General features: G+C 45.8%; 1 protein-coding gene across 1 annotated transcript in view; it reads left to right on the top strand.

Moving 5' to 3' along the window:
* The window catches only part of LOC129169731 (membrane-associated phosphatidylinositol transfer protein 2), a 49,185-nt gene extending 30,069 nt beyond the window's left edge, over positions 1-19,116 (top strand). The window contains exons 7-26 of the mRNA XM_054756414.1: positions 2,121-2,216; positions 2,296-2,400; positions 2,480-2,544; positions 2,629-2,713; positions 4,158-4,311; positions 4,410-4,599; positions 4,736-4,855; positions 7,711-7,922; positions 7,999-8,174; positions 8,270-8,440; positions 9,105-9,248; positions 9,316-9,474; positions 11,548-11,696; positions 11,783-11,899; positions 13,035-13,151; positions 13,221-13,369; positions 13,438-13,587; positions 15,501-15,684; positions 15,759-15,887; positions 15,962-19,116. Of these exons, the coding sequence (XP_054612389.1) occupies positions 2,121-2,216; positions 2,296-2,400; positions 2,480-2,544; positions 2,629-2,713; positions 4,158-4,311; positions 4,410-4,599; positions 4,736-4,855; positions 7,711-7,922; positions 7,999-8,174; positions 8,270-8,440; positions 9,105-9,248; positions 9,316-9,474; positions 11,548-11,696; positions 11,783-11,899; positions 13,035-13,151; positions 13,221-13,369; positions 13,438-13,587; positions 15,501-15,684; positions 15,759-15,887; positions 15,962-16,327 (3,038 nt within the window). The 3' untranslated portion in view covers positions 16,328-19,116. The remainder of the gene's footprint in view (positions 1-2,120; positions 2,217-2,295; positions 2,401-2,479; positions 2,545-2,628; positions 2,714-4,157; positions 4,312-4,409; positions 4,600-4,735; positions 4,856-7,710; positions 7,923-7,998; positions 8,175-8,269; positions 8,441-9,104; positions 9,249-9,315; positions 9,475-11,547; positions 11,697-11,782; positions 11,900-13,034; positions 13,152-13,220; positions 13,370-13,437; positions 13,588-15,500; positions 15,685-15,758; positions 15,888-15,961) is intronic.

Genomic DNA, 19,116 nt, shown 5'->3' with positions numbered 1-19,116 from the left:
TGCAGCACACGTAACGGCCACATCGCCGACAGTAATAACTCAGCAGTGTAGCGGTCCTGTTACTACTCTTTCATTTCAGTTGAAATAGACTCCAGCTTCCCCGTCACCCTAATGAGGACCATCTTTCATGACATTCTTCTACTTACTCTTTGACTTTGCTATTTCATGGGTGTCCAAAGTGCAGCCTGGGGGCCATTTACCGTCCATGAATGTTTCTTTATTGGTCCTCTGCACTTTCTAAAAATAGGATTAAAACAACAGAAAAAAACAACAGGAAAAATAGACAAAAGAGCAGTCATTGTACAAAAACAAGGATGAAGTATTAAGAGAGTAAAGTCATAATCGTAGTAAAAAAAAACATTCATTTAAACAATTAGGAAAAGTGTTAAAGGAAAAACGAGAAACAAACAGAAAGTTGCAATTTTTGGAAAATGACAGTAAGTTGGGGAAAAGTTGTAATATTGCAATAATAATAATATTATAAGAATGAAGTAAGAATAGTGTAGAACAATGAACATGCAATTTGTGAGTGTTTGTTGTAAAAAAAAAAAGAGAGAATAAAGTCAAAATATTATGAGAAAGCTCCTCCCTGAGCTACCACCTCATCGTGGTGGAGGAGTCTGATGATCCTAGGAGCTAAGTTGTCGGGGTTTTATGCCCCTGAGGGTCCCCCATGACAAACAGGTCCTTGGTGAGGGACCAGACAAAGAGTGGCTCAACAGGCCCCTATGATGAAACAAACCATTGGACCACGTTTTCCCTTGCCTGGACCCGGGTTACCGGGGCCCCCCTCTGGAGCCAGGCCTGGAGGAGGGGTATGATGGTGAGCGTCTGGTGGCCGGACCTACTCCCATGGGGCCCGGCCGGGCACAGCCCAAAGGGACGACATGAGTCCCCCCTCCCATGAGCTCACCACTCATGGGAGGGCGCAAAAGGGTCGGGTGCAGAGTGACCTGGGTGGCAGCTGAAGGGGGTCCGATCCTCGGCTACAGAAGTAGCTCTTGGGACGTGGAATGTCACCTCTCCGGTAGGGAAGGAGCCTGAGCTGGTGCACGAGTGAGGGAAGGATGGAACGCGAGATGGACAGGCGGATTGGTGCTGCGTCTGCAGTGATGCGGGCTCTACATCGGTCCATTGTGGTGAAGACAGAGCTAAGCCAAAAGGCAAAGCTCTCAGTTTAGCGGTGGATCTACGTTCCTACCCTCACCTATGGTCATGAGCTTTGGGTAGTGACCCAAAGGAGAGGATGGCGGGTACAAGCGGCCCAAATGAGTTTTCTCCGTAGGGTGGCTGGGATCTCCCTTAGAGATAAGGTGAGAAGTACTGTCATCCGGGAGAGATTCGGAGTAGAACCGCTACTCCTCCGCATTGAGAGGACCCAGATGAGATGGCTCAGGCATCTGGTCAGGATGCCTCCTGGACGCCTCCCTGGGGAGATCTTCAGGGCAAGTCCGACCGGTAGAAGGCCTCGGGGAAGACACGTTGGAGAGACTATGTCTCCCAACTGGCCTGGGAACACCTCGGGATCCACCGGGAGGAGCTGGACAAAGTGGCCGGGGAGAAGGAAGTCTGGGCCTCCCTGCTTAGGCTGCTGCCCCCACGACCTGATCTCGGATAAGTGGTAGAAGATGGATGGATGGCTTATGATTTTAAAAAATTACAAAAACAAAGTTGATTGTAAAAAAAAAAAAGGTTTAAAAAATGTGAAAGTGCTGCATTTGATATGTCCTTCATGTCTTCTGTGTACCGCATGAGTGACTTAGGACTTAATTCGGGTATCATTTAGATGTCAAATCCAACTTAGTTGAAAAGTGGGCTCAGATGAAGGTCTGGGAATTGTATGGAACTGGAAGAGCACCGGTACAGTATTCCGTTTGAGACCAACCCCAGTTGGAGCTAAGTCCATTGCTCCCCCTGGTGGCTGCTGCCATTTATGCCATTGATGACCGTGAAGGTGTTTGACGTCATAAGGATGATTATGAGTGATGTCATCATGTCAGTGAATTTCCAAATCCTTTGTATGCACCTCTAAGCGGCTCGCATGCACTTTGGCGCCCTGCTGTTGTGTTTATGGAGACACGTGTCCAGCAGCCTGTGCTATGCCGTCTCCGTCTCCACAGGAAGTCCGTCTCATCAGAGCATCTCCGAGTGGAGGATGCAGAGCATAGCCCGCAACTCTGACGACAGCACGGACGACGAGTTCTTCGACGCGCATGGTAGACGGAACAAAATACTTTTGCATGCTTTTTCAAGTGCTCGCTTGCGCTTGTTGACATGTTTTGTGTCGCCCCGCAGACGGCTTCTCAGACAGCGAGGAGTTGTTGCCCAAGGAGCTCACTAAGTGGAGCTCCAACGACCTCATGGACAAAATGGAGACGATAGAAGTGGACGAAGCGCAAGGTGACGGCTAACAAGCTGCACCAGTCTCCTGTGTCCGTGCAGATGATTATTACGTACTAATTACGTCTTTCTGTCACAGAGACGATGTATCCTGAGTCAGCTGGGGACTTTGCCGCCATGACCAACGAGGAGACGCACATGGAGGTGTCCCCCACCCCACGTCCTTCTTCCACCTGATGATAGACCCCAGCTAAAATAGCTTTTTTACTGCCTCCTCTCCACCTGCAGGCCTCCCAGCAGTGTCTGCAGCCCTCCAAAATTCACGTCCTGTTTCTGGTCCTACATGGAGGGAACATTCTGGACACCGGCTCAGGTTGACGATTGTTATTATAAAGGGTGCACATATGAGGGAATTACTGATAAATCATATTGATCAATCCGATAACATCAACTCATTCAATCGCAGCCATTTTGCACCATGTTGACTGATCTTTCAAGGCACACAGAATATGGTGTTCTATGGCTATAAAACATGGAACCTACCAAAAGAAACATTAGACTCCCGTCTTTCATCAGGAAAAAAAGTTTGTTTCCACCTTTTTGCGTTCTTTAGTAATCAGCAGTAGAACATAGGCACGTTTCAGGGAAATAACAGTTCCCAACTAACAAGAAAAGGGAGAAAAGCAGCTTTATGTGAAAAGATACATTTCAAGCATAACTTTCACTTTGACACAAATATTTTGCTCTTGTGACAGCTGAAATATCGAAACAACTACACCAACATAAACATCAAAATAACAATTTATTTACAAATATAACACCATCAACCATTCACAATTTTCACATTTGGAATTCATCTGTGTGTGTGCATACACGGGTTTGTGTGTGTGTGAGTGTGTGTGTGTGTGTGTGTGTGTGCATGCGTTAAAATGTCCCTCCACGTTTTCTCACGTCCTCCTTGCTGGAGCTTTACTCCATGGAAAAGATGCATGCCGAGCTCTTCTGCCACCTTGTGGACATTTTATGGCTTAAAACTGCTTGAGCGGAGACATCTCTTTAAGGGTGCACTTGTGTCATCACCTCTTTTTACCTCTCATACAAAAAACGTAAAAGACGTATAAATACGTATAAAGACGTCTTTGGTTTTGAATGAGTTAAAAATAACTTCAATGACCAATAATTTAAAAAAACGCTCCAATGAGGAGAGATTACCAGTACTGTGTGGCAAATCAAGTGCTCCTTCTTTTTCCTTCCTGCCTGTGACGTTAGCGGCTCATCAGAACTTCCCCTGTGTTCACTTGCAAACAAACATTCACTTGAAGAGGAAGGACGTTGTAGCCAATGCTGCGCCATGAGGGGAAAAACCCCATGGAACACACACAAAACCTCATCAGCCCCCTGAAACGCCAGCGCCGCAGCGTTTGAAAAGTGCAAAAAGGTCTGCCAGAGACCTCCGTGGCGTCACAGCGGCCGCTCGGAGCGTGTGCCCGAATACAGTGCACCTTGCTGGGCCACAGCAGGTGGCTCCTCCCCCTCTATACTCTGGTTCTCCTGATAGTAGTGATGTCATGATATTTCAACAGGTACACTTGGTCACATCCTCGTTTGTTCCAGTCCTTCTTACCTCCACGTGTGCACACGCTACACTTACACCTCAATAAAAAAGTAGATTGAATAAAGTTATTGGTGTCAGTATTGATAAAGATATCTCTAGTTATCCCTCCTTGTTCATGAAATTAGCAAGCTGAATGTCCTAACAAAAGGTGTGTGTGTGTGTGTGTGTGTGTGTGTGTGTGTGTTTGTATGCGTGTGTGTAGGTGAACAGAACAGCAAGCAAGGTGACGTCAACACCCTCAGTGGTGCCTTCGAGGCCGTAATGAGGGTCCACTACCCGGCAGTGCTTGGCCGCATTGCCATCAGGACCGTGTCCTGTCCAGCCGTGTGTGTGGAGGCCTTCTCGCTGGTGTCTAAGTGAGTGTCCATTGTACTAGTGTGTGTGTGTGTGTGTGTGTGTGTGTGTTGCTGTGTACATGACAGCGGCGGCGCGTCCTTTGTGTCGTCCTGCGCAGCCTCAGTCCTTACAGCTACGACGAGAGCTGCCTGTCCAGCAGTCAGGACCACATCCCGCTGGCCGCCCTGCCACTCCTCGCCACCTCGGCGCCGCAGTACCAGGACGCCGTGGCTGCCGTCATCCTGAGAGCCAATCAGGTGTATGCAGACTTCATCAAGTCACTGGAAGGCGCCTCCTTTAATGGGCAGGTGAGGAGACACTTAGTGCGTGGACGTTTCTCTCTTGGGTGTGTGGGAAGCTTCTTTCATCTCATTAAACCGTGTGTGTGTGTGTGTGTGTGTGTGTGTGTGTGTGTGTGTGTGTGTGTGTGTGTGTGTGTGGTAGGTGTGCGTGATTGGGGACTGTGTAGGAGGCATCCTGGGCTTTGACGCTCTGTGCAGCAGTTCCATCCTGGTGTCGGAAAGTCCAAGCAGCAGCAGGCGGGGCAGCGCCGTCAGCGTGCAGGTAACATTTATCATGTTCATCGCGAGTTAGCCTCAATGCAAAACTTACATTTGTAAATGTCTTTAACTTGAATAATGATTGGGGGCGCATGAGAAAGCGGAAAGGTGTCTCTATGAACAAGTATACTGCACAACACCGCAGCAGCAGAACCAATGCTGTCATGGTGGTAACGCATGCAGAGGTAGATGAAGCTGACCACTCACGAATTATACTTTACATGCAGCTACTGCCATCTTGTGCAGTTCATAGAAAACTACAGGAGGTGGTCGGTCACCTACAGCCACAGCTGTTCATGTTTTTTGACTCAAATCGCAAGAAGAGGATCTTAGTATTCACTGGGTGCAAACAGTAGCTTTTAGCACAATGCTAACAGCGTTTACCACCTTCTAAATACGCTTTTTAACATTATTAGAGCCCTCTAAGCATGAAATAACACTCCGATAGTCACCTTTACACTCCTATCGCACAATATAGTAGACATAATAAGAGAAAGTAAGACATAAATAAGACTCGTGCTCGTGTGTGTTGCTGTAAATGTGTTCCAGTGCTAGGGGGGCACACCTCACAGGAAGTGAGGTCGGGGGTTCAGAGTTGAGTTTGAGCTTGGCTTGGGTTACGGCAGCAGCAGTAGGCCGTGTTAGGGATTATTGTGGCTGTTGTGAGATCATTCAAAGCTGCCCATTACTCCACCCATCAAGTCTGGTGCTTGTGTGTCTCAGCCAACATTACAGTAAGATTACACCTAGTGGCCAGTGTACAATACTACACATCACCGCAACCTCTTTCAGTGTGTCTTCTGAATGCCTTATACAGTCAAACCTGTCTTAGCGGCCACCTTTATAGAACAGCCACCTGCCTATAGCGGCCACTGAAAAAAAAATCCCCCACAGCAAATGTACATGTTATAGACCCTGTGTATAGCAGTCACCTGTCCAACGCGGCCAGCGGCCACCCATTTTGTCTCCCTTGGTCAATATCTGACTGCATATAGCGGCCAAATTACCGACTCAAGTAGAAGCTTCATGCACGAAAAAGTTTAGTTTTTCAATCAATGAAGCCGTCGTGTGTAGACTTTAATTACTGAGTCCTAGCTCAGTCACAATCATTCACAAGATCCACACAAACTGTCAGTTGTTCCACATAAAAAAGCCGTCTTCTTTTGAGCTTGCTATTTCCTGGTCAAACATGTAACTTTAAGAGCATTTGCACCAAAACATTACCGCAAAGTAGGCTGGGAACAGGACGTGCTCCCGGCGACGCTACAAAAAAAAAAAAACATACGCTAGCATGCATGCGGCAGCGGGAGCAAAACTGAGTTGGGTTGTACTTAATTGAAGTATTTTAGAATGTACTCACGTTATTTTTCATCAATCCTCATCCACAAATCCATCAAAGTCCTCATCTTCTGTATTCGACACAAACAAAGCCGTCTTCTTTTCCGTTCGCTACTAGTCTGTTAACTTGTCAGTGTTATTCAGCTCCGAAGCAAAGAAGGAAACTTCTCCTGTTGCTTCTGCCAACTTTATTTCTTGAACGCGGCCACCAGACAGCAGCTCAGAACACACACACATCTCTCAGCATCGTCTCTCCTTCCTGCTTGCCCACAAGGCAAGGGTTAAACAAGCCCCACTACATAGCTGTCCAGCCAATGCCTGTAAGAAATGACAGCGTTTATTTCCTGGTGTGCACTGGTCAATACTGTAATGCCGCTTGTTGTGGGGAAGGAGAGACTCACGTCGCCGATGCACTTTAATGGCTTTATTAACAGCGGAGAACACTGCAGGACTTTACATCCACGCCAACATAAACACACTTCCCAACTCTCTCCAAACTCACAGCTAGCACTGAGCCCAGCTCTCCTGCTCGGGACGCCCACCGTCACTTCCCGTCACTTCCTGATGAACTAAAGCTGTAATGACACTCTGCCGTATAAAAAGTAAAATATTAAAAACAAGCGTAAGACATTACTAGCACAGCTTTGTTCTGTGGGTGGTGGATATATTCTATCAGTTATTATTAAGCCTCTAGCTTCCTTTTAGTCAGTAAAAACCTTGGCTATGATTGCACTACATTGTCATGTAGACCTACAAAGTACACTTGGAAGAACAAGAGGTGAATAAATGTATTGCAACTGATGTGAAACTGATGAGGGGTAGGATTAAATAAGCTTTGCTTCTTCCTACTCCTTTTTGGACATGCAAAATTGTGAATTGTACTATGTGATGTGCTACTGTTTGACTCATGCATGTTCAGGATTAAAACCATGAACCAAGATAATAACAAGCCTAGTAGTGCTGTACAACTTTTATCCGCAGTCCGCAGTGCCCTCTACTGGTCGACATTATTATTTTTTTCCCCTTTTTTTCTTTTTTTTCCTCGACTGGTCAACATTCAAACTGGACGCCAACCTGTCTATAGAGGCCACCTGTCTATAGCGGCCACTTTTGCAGACTCTCTCTAGTGGCCGCTATAGACAAGTTTGACTGTATTTGGGTTTCACGTCATTTAGACATTTTTATGCTTGGAAATTCTCCATTTAGGCATAAAATACAAAAACTTTGCTTTAATATGCATATTTTTTGACTACGTAATAATAGTCCGTATTCAACCACAAAACAGCATGATTTATTCTTAAATCTATTTTTGACAACGTTGGGAGAGTGAAGCTGTGTAATGTGAAGCATAAAGTGGTGGGGGATTACAGGGATTACTGGATGCTAACCCTAAAGCTGAGAAATGAAGAGAATTTTTCCACTCACTTTTTGGCCATGCATTACTGCCCCCCAAAGGACGGGAGTGGAGCTGCGGGTGTGCGCCGTGTGAGCATGCTAACACGTTTCCCTGCATCCCGTCAGGACACGGAGCTGCTTTCTCCAGGCATCATCATCAACAGCATCTCGCCGTCATCGCCGTCCCTGGAAGGAAGCCGCCACCTGAGCCGCAGCAACATCGACATCCCGCGTTGCTCGGGGCCAGACGACCCCAAGAAGCAGCTGCCACGCAAGCGCAGCGACTCATCCACGTACGAGCTGGACACCATCAAGCACCACCAGGCCTTCTTGTCCAGGTGAGGACACACCAGGCACAGATTTGATGTGACGTGTGAAAGCTTTGAAACTTTATTTTGGCCTGTGGGGAGCAAGTCTGCACTCCAGCGTGATCCACGGGGAGTCGGGGTCGCGGCGCTCCAGCAACAGCACCATGCTGGAGGGCGCCTCCTTGGGGAAGTTTGACTTTGAGGTGACGGACTTCGTCCTGTTTGGATCTCCTCTGGGTCTGGTGCTGGCGCTGAGGAAGACTGTGGTGCCCTCCTTAGACGGTGAGGAAGCATTTCTGTTCACTTTGAGCTCATCAGTATACAGCGGTTGGCCAAGAGGGGTAACTGCATCTGCTGTGTGTTTTCCATCCCATCAGTGACGGCGCTGCGTCCGGCCTGCCAGCAGGTCTACAACCTGTTTCATTCGGCCGACCCCTCTGCCTCTCGCCTGGAACCTCTCCTGGACAAACGCTTCCACCTGCTGCCTCCTTTCAGCGTCCCACGATATCAGCGCTTTCCTCTGGGGGACGGACACTCGGCTCTCCTAGGCGAGTACACCTAGTCATGGGGATTCCACTAACTACGTCATGGGGGTCCAAAGTATGCCTGCAGGACATTCTAAAAATATCACTGAACAAGAAAACAAGCCAGACACAATCAACAACAAAGTCATCAGTCATTTTACAAGAATAAATCTGAAGTATTAAGAGAAAAAATGTGTAAGTTAAGTCATAATAATATGAGAAACAAACAAAACAACAAATAACGTTGTCATTTTTGAAAATTAGGTTGTGAAAAAAAGTTGTAAAGTTGCGATAATAAAGTCAGAATATTATTGTGGGAATAAAGTCTGAATATTATAGGAATAAAGTCAAAATATTATAAAAAGAAGCTCTACAAAGAAGGAAAGTTGAAATATTTGGAAACATTTTTAAAAACAACAGCAAAAATGGTAAAGTTGATACTAATAATAGGTTTTTCACCTACATGTAGGGTACTGTACTGTATGTCACAGAGCTTGTAAATATCCAGCATATACAGGCACAGTGGAAGCTGTCATTTACATAAGCAAAGTGGCAAAGTTGCATCCTTTGGTTTTTGCTGGAAGAAGTTTGTCCAGCCTTGAAGTAAGTAAGTGAATGAAGAATGAAATCATGAGTGGTGGAATTGTGGTTTGTCTTGAGATGAATCAAGTATCTACTGTGTATCCAGTGGAGACGGTGCAGAGTAACCCTCAGCTCCTGATGGAGCAGCCGAGCGGCGCGGCTCCCCATCGCAGCCAGGACAGCAGTGTGAACGAGACTTCCATCCCCGTGCCCGTCCTCAACTGGCCATCCTCGCAGCCCCATGTGGAGCGTGAGTGCCTCCTCTCCTAAACGCCGTCCTTCCTCTGTTTTACAACACCTCTGCTCTTTCTCCACAGCGGACGCCCCCACTCATATTTCCGTGGACTTCTCCTGCCCGCCCTCCACGTCGCCGGGGGTCCCTCACATCCGGTGCCACCGCAGGGCGAGTGAGGCCAGCCTGGCCAGCCAAGTGTCAGGCCTGGCCGATTCTTACGCTGCCTCCAACGTCGCCAACAGTAAGCTCGCCTCCTGACCTTGTCCCCCACCCCACACATGTTGATGCCTTGTTCCACCAAACGTCCCCCTCAGCACGAGAGCGAGCGCTCCGGCCTAAAAGGCCCAGCCTGCTGTGCCACTTGCCGCTGTCCTACAATAAACTTGCCCCACGGACTCGGTCCTTCCGGTCGGGAAAAAACAGCCGGCAGGTGTTCCCGAGAGCCAACGGAGGTGGCGAGTCTGAACCGAGCTCGGACGCCAACTCCGATATCACCTCCGACCTCACTGGTATCAGCTCTGCGCCACCCTCCCCGGGGGTGCCGAAGAACATAGAGAAAGGTACCCTGGCTGGGGTGTGTAGTGTCAAGACACGAGGGAAGGACCTCCATGCTCCTTCCTTGTCTCCTAAGCTATCCTCTTCCTCCTTAGTCCTCCATGAGTATCAGCTGTAGATCCATGCCTCCAAAGGAAACCTTCTTTTTCTAGCATACCTCCTTGTCAGAGATTCCCAACCTGCAGGTCACGGGCAGCACAAGCTTTGCTTCATGGGCTCATAAAGGTTGGGAACCCCCCCGCGTGTGATTAGCCACGACATGAACAGCCACCTTTCCACCAAGTCCAGCCTGGCTCATGCTTTTAAGAACGTCCCTGTTATGCAAAAATCTGGTTATTATTATCATTATTATTATTATTATTATTATTATTATTATTATTATTATTATTATTATTGTTATCACCAAATGTGACAACAATCACCTCCCTCACTTGTTGGCTTTACTTTTCAGAGAACGCTCGCTTTTGAAGTTCCATGAAAGAAATATCTCCATCCTCATGGGCATAATACTGCCTTTTATCACCGACTGCCCTGTGTGTACCCACACTTTGGGGGGAAAAAAGAGACAGGCTTCGCCACACATCATAAAATAAAGCCAGTCATCTATCAGTCAGCTACGGATGTTTGTTTTGATCGTGTCCTTTTTCTTCAGCAAATAGGCTAGCTAACATGCTAGTAACATTGTTAGTTGGGGTTAGGGTTGTTTAAAAGTTCAAAGGTGCGGCTTTTTGGACCCTCCTACCACTTCGTAGAAAAAACAGAAGACAAGAGGTTGGCTACACATCTTACAATAAAGCCGACAGCTCTGCCAACTGTACGTCAGTCAGCTACAATGATGGAAGATGTAAGTTTGATCATTTGGTTGTTCTTCAGCAAATACGCTAGGCTAGCATGATGTTGCTGTTAAAACATGAGTGTAATATTAGCACTTTAGCATCACACAGCTATGCTGGTGTTGCTGACATTTGTGTCCTCTTGCATGCGCCACAATCCTTTTGCCGGCAGCCCAGGCGCTCACGTTGTTTAAGAGGCAGACTGTCCAGCGGTTGCTAGTCTTGTGATACCCGGTAGAAGTAGTAGTAGTAGTAGTAGTAGTAGTAACAGTAGTAGTAGTAACAGTAGTAGTAGTAGTAACAGTAGTAGTAGTAGTAGTAGTAGTAGTAGTAGTAGTAGTAACAGTAGTAGTAGTAACAGTAGTAGTAGTAGTAACAGTAGTAGTAGTAGTAGTAGTAGTAGTAGTAGTAGTAACAGTAGTAGTAGTAACAGTAGTAGTAGTAGTAACAGTAGTAGTAGTAGTAGTAGTAGTAGTAGTAGTAACAATAGTAGTAGTAGTAGTAGCAGTAGTAGTAGTAGTAGTAGTAGTAGTAACAATAGTAGTAGTAGTAGTAGCAGTAGTAGCAGTAGTAGTAGTAGTAGTAGTAGTAGTAGCAGTGATGATGACCTGTTACTGGAAAACACTAATGGGGTTAATAATAATAATAATAATAATAATAATAATAATAATAATAATAATAATAATGGTGTTAATGATGGCTTAAATAAATGTTAGATTTCAGACAACGCGCTTCCAATCCACTACTGTGGGAGCAGTGAGGCTTATTTTTAGGATGATGTGCTTTATTTTGGCATCCAAACTGTACTTCTTGGTGGAAACGTGAGTGAGTGCCCGCTTGAGTGCCCGCCCGCCCCCCACTCCTCCCCCCCAATGAAATGCTCCCTAACATCCTGCCATTCTTCCATCTTGTCCTCGCTGCTTCAGTCGCGTCCCGCTGGTGGGGCAGCAAGAGGATGGACTACGCCCTGTACTGCCCCGACGCCCTGACCGCCTTCCCCACCGTGGCGCTGCCGCACCTCTTCCACGCCTCCTACTGGGAGTCCACAGACGTGGTGTCCTTCCTGCTCAGACAGGTCGCTAGCGTCACTAATCAGTAAAAAAGATCCAATCAAATCAAGACTCATGCCGATTATTGATGATGATGAATATCATCCAATAGGTGATGAGGCATGAAAACTCTGGGATTCTGGAACGGAACGGGAAAGAAGTGTCTGAGTTCACACCGTCCAAACCCAGAGAGAAGTGGCTCCGTAAGCGCACTCATGTAAAAATCAGGGTAAGAGCTCCATACAGTATGTTCTGGACACTTTAGATTGGATCATTCCCTCATTTTACAGTACAACATGGAAAAGTGAGATGATAACCCAAGAAACACAACCGGAACTCATTTTGATGTAGCAGGAGTGTAGTGAAACACCCTATAGTAATCCCTCATTTATCACGGGTACCGTAATTGGTTCCACACCCGACTGTGATAAGTGAATATCCCTAATGTAGGATTCCTTATTTACAAATGGAATCTTTTCATAGTTAGAGCATAGAAAACCTGTTTACCACCTCCTAAATACACTTTTGAACATGATTAGAGCCCTCTAGACATGAAATAACACCCCTATAGTCACCTTTACACTCCTATTACCCAATATAGTAGACATAATAAAAGAAAATAAAACATATAAGACATAGAAAACCTGTTTACCACCTTGTAAATATTTTTTAACATCATTAGAGCCCTCCAGACATGCAATAACACCCCTATAGTCAGAAATAAGACATATAAGACATGTAGAGATGGAAATGTGTTTCAGGGCTATGGGAGCTGAATGGGGGGCAGACAGGAAGTGAGGTCGTGGGTTACAGCAGCAACAGTAGGCTGCGTTAGGGATTGTTTCAGCCAACATTACAGTAAGATTACTGACATCTAGTGGCCACTGTACAATACTACACATCATCACAACACGTCTATGAATGCGTCTTCTGAATGCCTTGTATTTGGATTAGACTTGATTGACTTGATGAGACTTGATGAATAAATATACATTTTTCTTTACTAATGTTAGGCTGTATCCAACCATAAGACAGCATAATTTATTAAAGACCACTTTGAAAAAACATGAAATTCACAGCATGACATGGTGAGGGACGACTGTACACGTGTTTGTCTTGGCTGCTCAGTACAATATGGCTAAAGAGACAATTGCAGACAAAGCGAGCGTACGCCACAAATTCAGTTGTATTTGAAGTGCACAGTGGTTAACTTATGCTTCCACTTGTATGACAGGTGAAAATAACGTAAGCATGGCCTATAGATTTCATAAGCTTGTATGAAGGCCACATTTCTTATTAGTGCTGCTTCCACTCCTTCTTATGGCAGTGATAGTTTTCAAATACGACTGTCCTCTTTGTGGCAGAACGTGACAGCCAACCACCGTGTAAACGATGGCGTGTTCACTGAGGACGGCGCCCAGACGGTAACGGGCCGTTTCATGTACGGCCCGCTGGACATGGTCACGCTGACGGGAGAGAAGGTAGAGCAGGATTTGTGATCTGCGGCGTCATCGTGGAGCACTGATGTCTTTGTGGCGTTTCCTGTGCAGATCGACATCCACATCATGACCCAGCCCCCCTCCGGGGAGTGGGTCTACTTCGACACGCAGCTCACCAACAGCAGCGGACGTGTCTCCTACGCCATCCCTGACGACAAAAAGCTGGGGATCGGGGTGTATCCTGTCAAAATGGTGGTCAGGTATGCTGATCCTTGATTGCACTTTATTTTATTTCTAAGTACATGTCGTCCTCGCTCGCCTCTAACAGGGGAGACCACACGTTTGCAGACAGCTATCTTACCATCGTGCCACGGGGAACCGAATTTGTGGTCTTTAGCATCGACGGGTCTTTTGCAGCCAGCGTCTCCATTATGGGCAGCGATCCGAAGGTTCGAGCGGGAGCCGTTGATGTGGTCAGGTAAGGAAGGTGTATTATTATTCTTCCTGCTAGCTTTGCTGTGTTTCACCAATTTGAAATAAGACACAATGACACTGCCTTGATGCTGGAAGCCTGCCTTTGTCCTTTTTTTTTTTTTTTTACACAAAGCGGTGGCCGTACACATGGGGTGGGCTCCTCTAGCTAGAGGTGGGTCAGAGGCGGAATCATGTCCCTGAGGAAGGAAGTTTTTTCCTTCATGGAACATCAAAAGTGAGTGCTTGAGCACCGCTTCTCTCGAAAGGGAGGGAGAAGATAGATTTTTCTCATGTTTGGTGCTCATAAAAAGGCTTTAGGGACATATACCCTCCTGATACTCCTCCAAATGTTAACAGCAGTTGGAATATCAACAATGTACATTTTGCACTGTTGGAGTTTAAGGAGGTTCTAAGTAGAGCTTGAAAATGCAAAAGGAAGAAATGGGGTGAGGCGAAAGAAGCATTAAAGTGAATAGGCTGTTCATCAGCTGATCAAAGGTTTAAGGCCATAGCTCAAAAAAAGCCTGAAACCCGCCTAAAATTGAAATAAAATGTTGCAATAGCTGCACTCTTCTTGTTAATGAGGTGAAAAATGGGATTGAGCATACTTGACAAGATAAGATAAGGTATGCCTTCATTAGTCCCACAAGGGGAAACTCCAGGTTTACAGCAGCAAGAGTAGAAGAGCAGAGAGAGTGCAAAAATCAAGGTCATATAAATCAACAAGTTATACACACTGTTTATAGCTGTGTACATGTTGATCAAGCCACAGATTTATTGCATGGATTATGGCATGACTATTGCACAGTTTATTGCACAGTTATAGGATGCCACTGTTTCCAGGAGGCTAGTGGGAATGTTGTTCTAGTCAGTGAAGATGGCTTCACAGAGGGCATCCATCTGTCTGAAACTCATGTTCATTTTTGTAAATCCATCCCCAAATGTTCTCCATTGGATTTAGATGAGGGGAACACGCAGGATGGTCCAAAAGACTGAGCTTATTCCTCTTTGTGAAGTGCAGCGTGGTGCTGTTGAAAAAGCCAATCATTACCACACAGACAAGGGCCTTCGGTCACGAGGGATGCCGCCTGCAACAACCTGAAGCTCCATTGTTCCATTGAAGGATCATAATGGTGGAAAACATCTCAGGTGGGATGTCCTTGTCATGCCAGTAACACTGGAGGCCATCAGGACCGTCAAGGGAGAAGAAGACTTTCTTCCACCTTTCAGTGTCCCATGTTTGGTGTTCTCCTGCAAATTCCAAACCTTTTTCTTCCTGAAAGCCTTCTCTCTCAGATGGCGTCTGATGGTTATCGGACTGCACTCGGCACCAGTAACAGCCTTCATTTGGGCTGAGGATGGTCCCGTGTCTTGACGGACAGCCAATGAGATCCTCCGGCTCATTTTTTTGAGTGTACCACTTGACGTTTTTGTTCCATGAGCCTCAGGATGTGTGAAGAAGTTTGAAGTGACTGTCTTACTGCGTCCAACCTCAGCAGCAATGGCCTTTCTTATGCAGTTTAACAATCCCACCACCTTCAAAGATAGAAAGCTTTTTCGCCTTTGCCATTAAGAGATCACAACAGTGTGAATACCTGACACTAAACCACATTCAGTCCACATTTTGCCTTTTAAAGGCTGTGCTCTTCAACTTTTGATGAACAGCCTATCTCACCTTCATGCTTCTATGCAATAAATTACTTTTTTGTCTCACTCCCATTTCTTGTTTCTGCATGTTGAAGCTCTACTTAGAACCTCCTTAAGATCCAACAGTGCTAAATGTACATTCTTGACATTTTTCAGCTGCTCTCAACATTGGGATGAGGAGTGTATTACTGTTAGAACACCATTAAAAAGTCATAATAGCGGTAAATGTCCAAATATGGTTGTGATAAAGTGTTGAATATTTGTTTGCAGGTACTGGCAGGACTTGGGCTATTTGATCGTGTACGTGACGGGTCGCCCCGACATGCAGAAGCAGCGCGTGGTGGCTTGGCTCTCTCAGCACAACTTCCCCCACGGTGTGGTCTCCTTCTGCGACGGGCTGGTCCATGACCCGCTCAGACACAAGGCCAACTTCCTCAAATCCCTCATCAATGAGGTGAGCGGCGCTGAAGACAAACGGCGTTCCTCCGGGGCTCCCAAGACCTCTGACTTGTTGCTCTCTCCAATCAGGCTCAGATGAGGATCTTTGCTAGCTATGGCTCCAGCAAGGACATCTCTGTGTACACCAGCGTGGGCCTGCCCCCATCCCACATTTACATAGTGGGAAGACCCACTAAGAAAATGCAGCACCAGTGTCAGGTATGGCACAAATCCTGTATGCATACAGTATGTTCCACATGGGACACCACTAGCTTACTGAATCCTATCTCCAGTTTATTCCGGATGGCTACGCCTCCCACCTGTCCCAGCTGGAGTACAACCAGCGCTCCCGTCCCGCCAAGTCCGCCAGCGCTCGCATGGTCCTCCGCAAGAGCAGCTTCGGGCTGGGAGCGGCGACGGGAGACTTCCTTCGCAAGCGCAACCACATCTTTCGCACCATTTCTCCACAGCAGCCTGGCGTCCCTGCATCCGGCTCTCCCGTTCAGCCGGTCCGGACCGAGCGAACGCTGAGCCAGTGCGAGGTGGGCCGCGGGATGGCGGCGGCGGCGACGCAGAGGAGCATGAGCATCGCGGTGGGGTACTGGGGCCGCAGCGGAAGCACCAAGGAGGGCAGCGGAGGATTACTTGGACCCAAGTGAGCTTGTCTGACCCGCCATGATCTCTGGACCCGGAAGCAGGCCCCGAGGAACATTTTGGAACAGGCTTGTATTTTAGGTTTGGAAGGAGTGGACTTGTCACGCCATCAAGAGACAATTGTGTAGCATGACTCTTTTACACTAACGCTTTTTTAATCAGATACGTCGCTCTTAAAACATCAACAAAGGTTCAGACTAATTCATATAAGCCTTAAGCTAATGCCACATACACCCCTATCTCATGACATATCTATATATTTGTATAGTCATGGGAAAAATGATTAGAGCATTTCTTGTGCATTTTAATGCCTGATACAACTAAAGGTACCTTTGTTTGGACAAATATCACAATGACAACAAAAATAGCTCATAAGAGTTACATTTTTTTGCAGTACAATGCTATAGAACCCTTTCATGTAAGAACTCAAATGATTTTGGTTATTATCAAGAAAAGCATGAAAGTTGATAGATATCCGCTCTTAAATGAAAGTCTTTTCAGCTATATTTGTTATTATATTTGTCCAAACAATTATAGTTGTACCAGGCATTCAAATGGATGAATAAACTGAAGAAACCAAGGGTGCTCTAATCATTTTTTCCATGACTGTATATACATACATACATTTATATAGACAGCCATTTTGTATAAAAGCTGTCCAAGCAGTCAAATTAACAGCTCAGGACAAACTGCAGCCAGGTTCATTTCGTCAACATTCACACAGGAAGTTGGTCATCATGTTTAGTGCAGCCCTTTAATGAGTCCGGAAATCGGTCGCCGTGTATCCTCACACGTATTAATGTGTCCGAGTGAAAGAAGCTTTAGTTAGCATCACATGGAAATGTTTTACGCATAAATACTTACACTGCGCCGCAGTCATTTTAATGAAAACCTGATACATGTTACGTGATATGACATGTTGATACACCACGGGTGTGTTGCGAGGGTATTCGTATCTCAATTGCTGAGGCTGTAAATGTCAGAGGGAGCCTACCTGACATGAGTAAGCCCGCCATTAGCTTGGCGAAGTGCTCCGGGCAAAATGCTCCCCGAGTCGCCCTTTAAAGTTAAAATATTTTTGACGACCGATTGTGGACAATGACACCGAAATTAGTGACGTACAGTCACGGCAAGATTGTGGACGGTGGAACTGCCAGTGGCGACGGTGGACTAGACGCCACCACTACTACTCTTAAACAGGTAAACATTTAATACATTTATCATGGCTCAGTGAAGTCTTAAGTTTTACCGGAACTAGCTTTCACACAAAAACATTTATTCGGTAATTAGAAGTAGCCGAGTTATAGTTTTTCACGTTGGCGCTGTCATTCTTCAGTATTCTTGCCTCCTATTGGTGGTACGATTATTGGCATCCCTCACGTGGGGTTTTCTCTAACAAGTCATTAATTGTTTATCCTACCGTCAAGTTATTTTTACTTTACGTTTTGTCACTCCCAGTGTGAAGGTGTTGAAAAACATACATATATAAACATTTCTGCGCCATCCCATTAAAACTGTCCAGACTGTAACGATTCACTTACGCTTTTGGAGTGTAATGTCTTAAAGTGCAATCATAAAGCACTTGTTGCATCTATCGCATAAAAATGTTACCATCAATGTATGTATTCATGCACATGTATTTATCCATTTTCTTCCACTCCACCTGCTATTTCCTCTTCCTCTTAAACCTCCATCCATTTCGCCCCACAATCCACAGCAGCCATCCCTTTAGCTTGCAATACCTCTGATCTACCTGGTGGTGGCGTTGTGCCACCTCCCTCCCATATGTACTGATTCTGCTGCTACTTATAGATTTGAATGTTAAACCCCTCCCAACATCTGCTTGCAAAACCAATAGCAAAACCATCTCAGTGATTACGCTGTTTGCGTGGTTGCACGGAACAAGCTAGCACCTTGTAGTTTACACTCCTGGCCAACAAGGGGCAGTAGCTTGCGGCTAAAGATGTGTTTGCGTTTGAGAAGTTGCTCGTCCCCCTGAGGAGAAAGGTGGTATTACGGTGCTAGCTTGTTCATACGTACGCAAACTTACAAAATGTACCTTTTTTAACGCCTTAAAAATGAATGCATTCCCTGCTCACTCCATCGAACAAGCCAAATGATTCCTCTGTCAAACTGTAGTTAAATCAACTGCCTAACCTCACTTTAAAAAAGGAATAATCGTTACATGTCTCTCGTGTAGCTTTGTTTAAAAAACACCTCTTGTAGTGCATGTCTTATTTACATTTATTTAGGGGCAGCAGGAGAAAAATAATGAATGTAAACGTGCCAAATAGTGGATATTTATTTGATTGGAGTTGATTGTGGACACGTTGCGTGTCAGAGTGTGTACATATGTGTAAAGATGTATAATGTTATTTGTTTACCTGTAACTATACCACGATACATTTCAGGTGACTATATAGACTGTATATATTTGAAATATGTAGCAAATCCCTTCCGTCTGTCCGTTAGAGCAACACACTGGAGGTAGCAGAGGTACCATCCTGACATTTTTTTACGGAATTTCACACAACTTTTCCAGTGTAAATCCGGTGCACAATGGAGGGAGAAGGCCTGCGAATAAAGCAGGTTGGACATAACCTTTAATGAAAATGTATCCCAACATGTGATGGATCATATGTGAGGCTGCTTTATTGCTTTACCTAAAGGTCTTCTCAGACAACACACTCAGTATTCCGACTGTTTTTACGTTCAAATGGGATTACAAGGTTACAAGCAAATACATGCTGAGAAAATCAATAAAAACACGTCCAACCACAGGAAGTAGCCTTTT

Source organism: Dunckerocampus dactyliophorus, chromosome 17 (genome assembly GCF_027744805.1).
Source record: "Dunckerocampus dactyliophorus isolate RoL2022-P2 chromosome 17, RoL_Ddac_1.1, whole genome shotgun sequence".
Lineage (NCBI taxonomy): Eukaryota > Metazoa > Chordata > Actinopteri > Syngnathiformes > Syngnathidae > Dunckerocampus > Dunckerocampus dactyliophorus.
The sequence above is the reverse complement of the archived record's forward strand: the minus strand, read 5'-3'. Positions and strand labels throughout refer to the sequence as shown.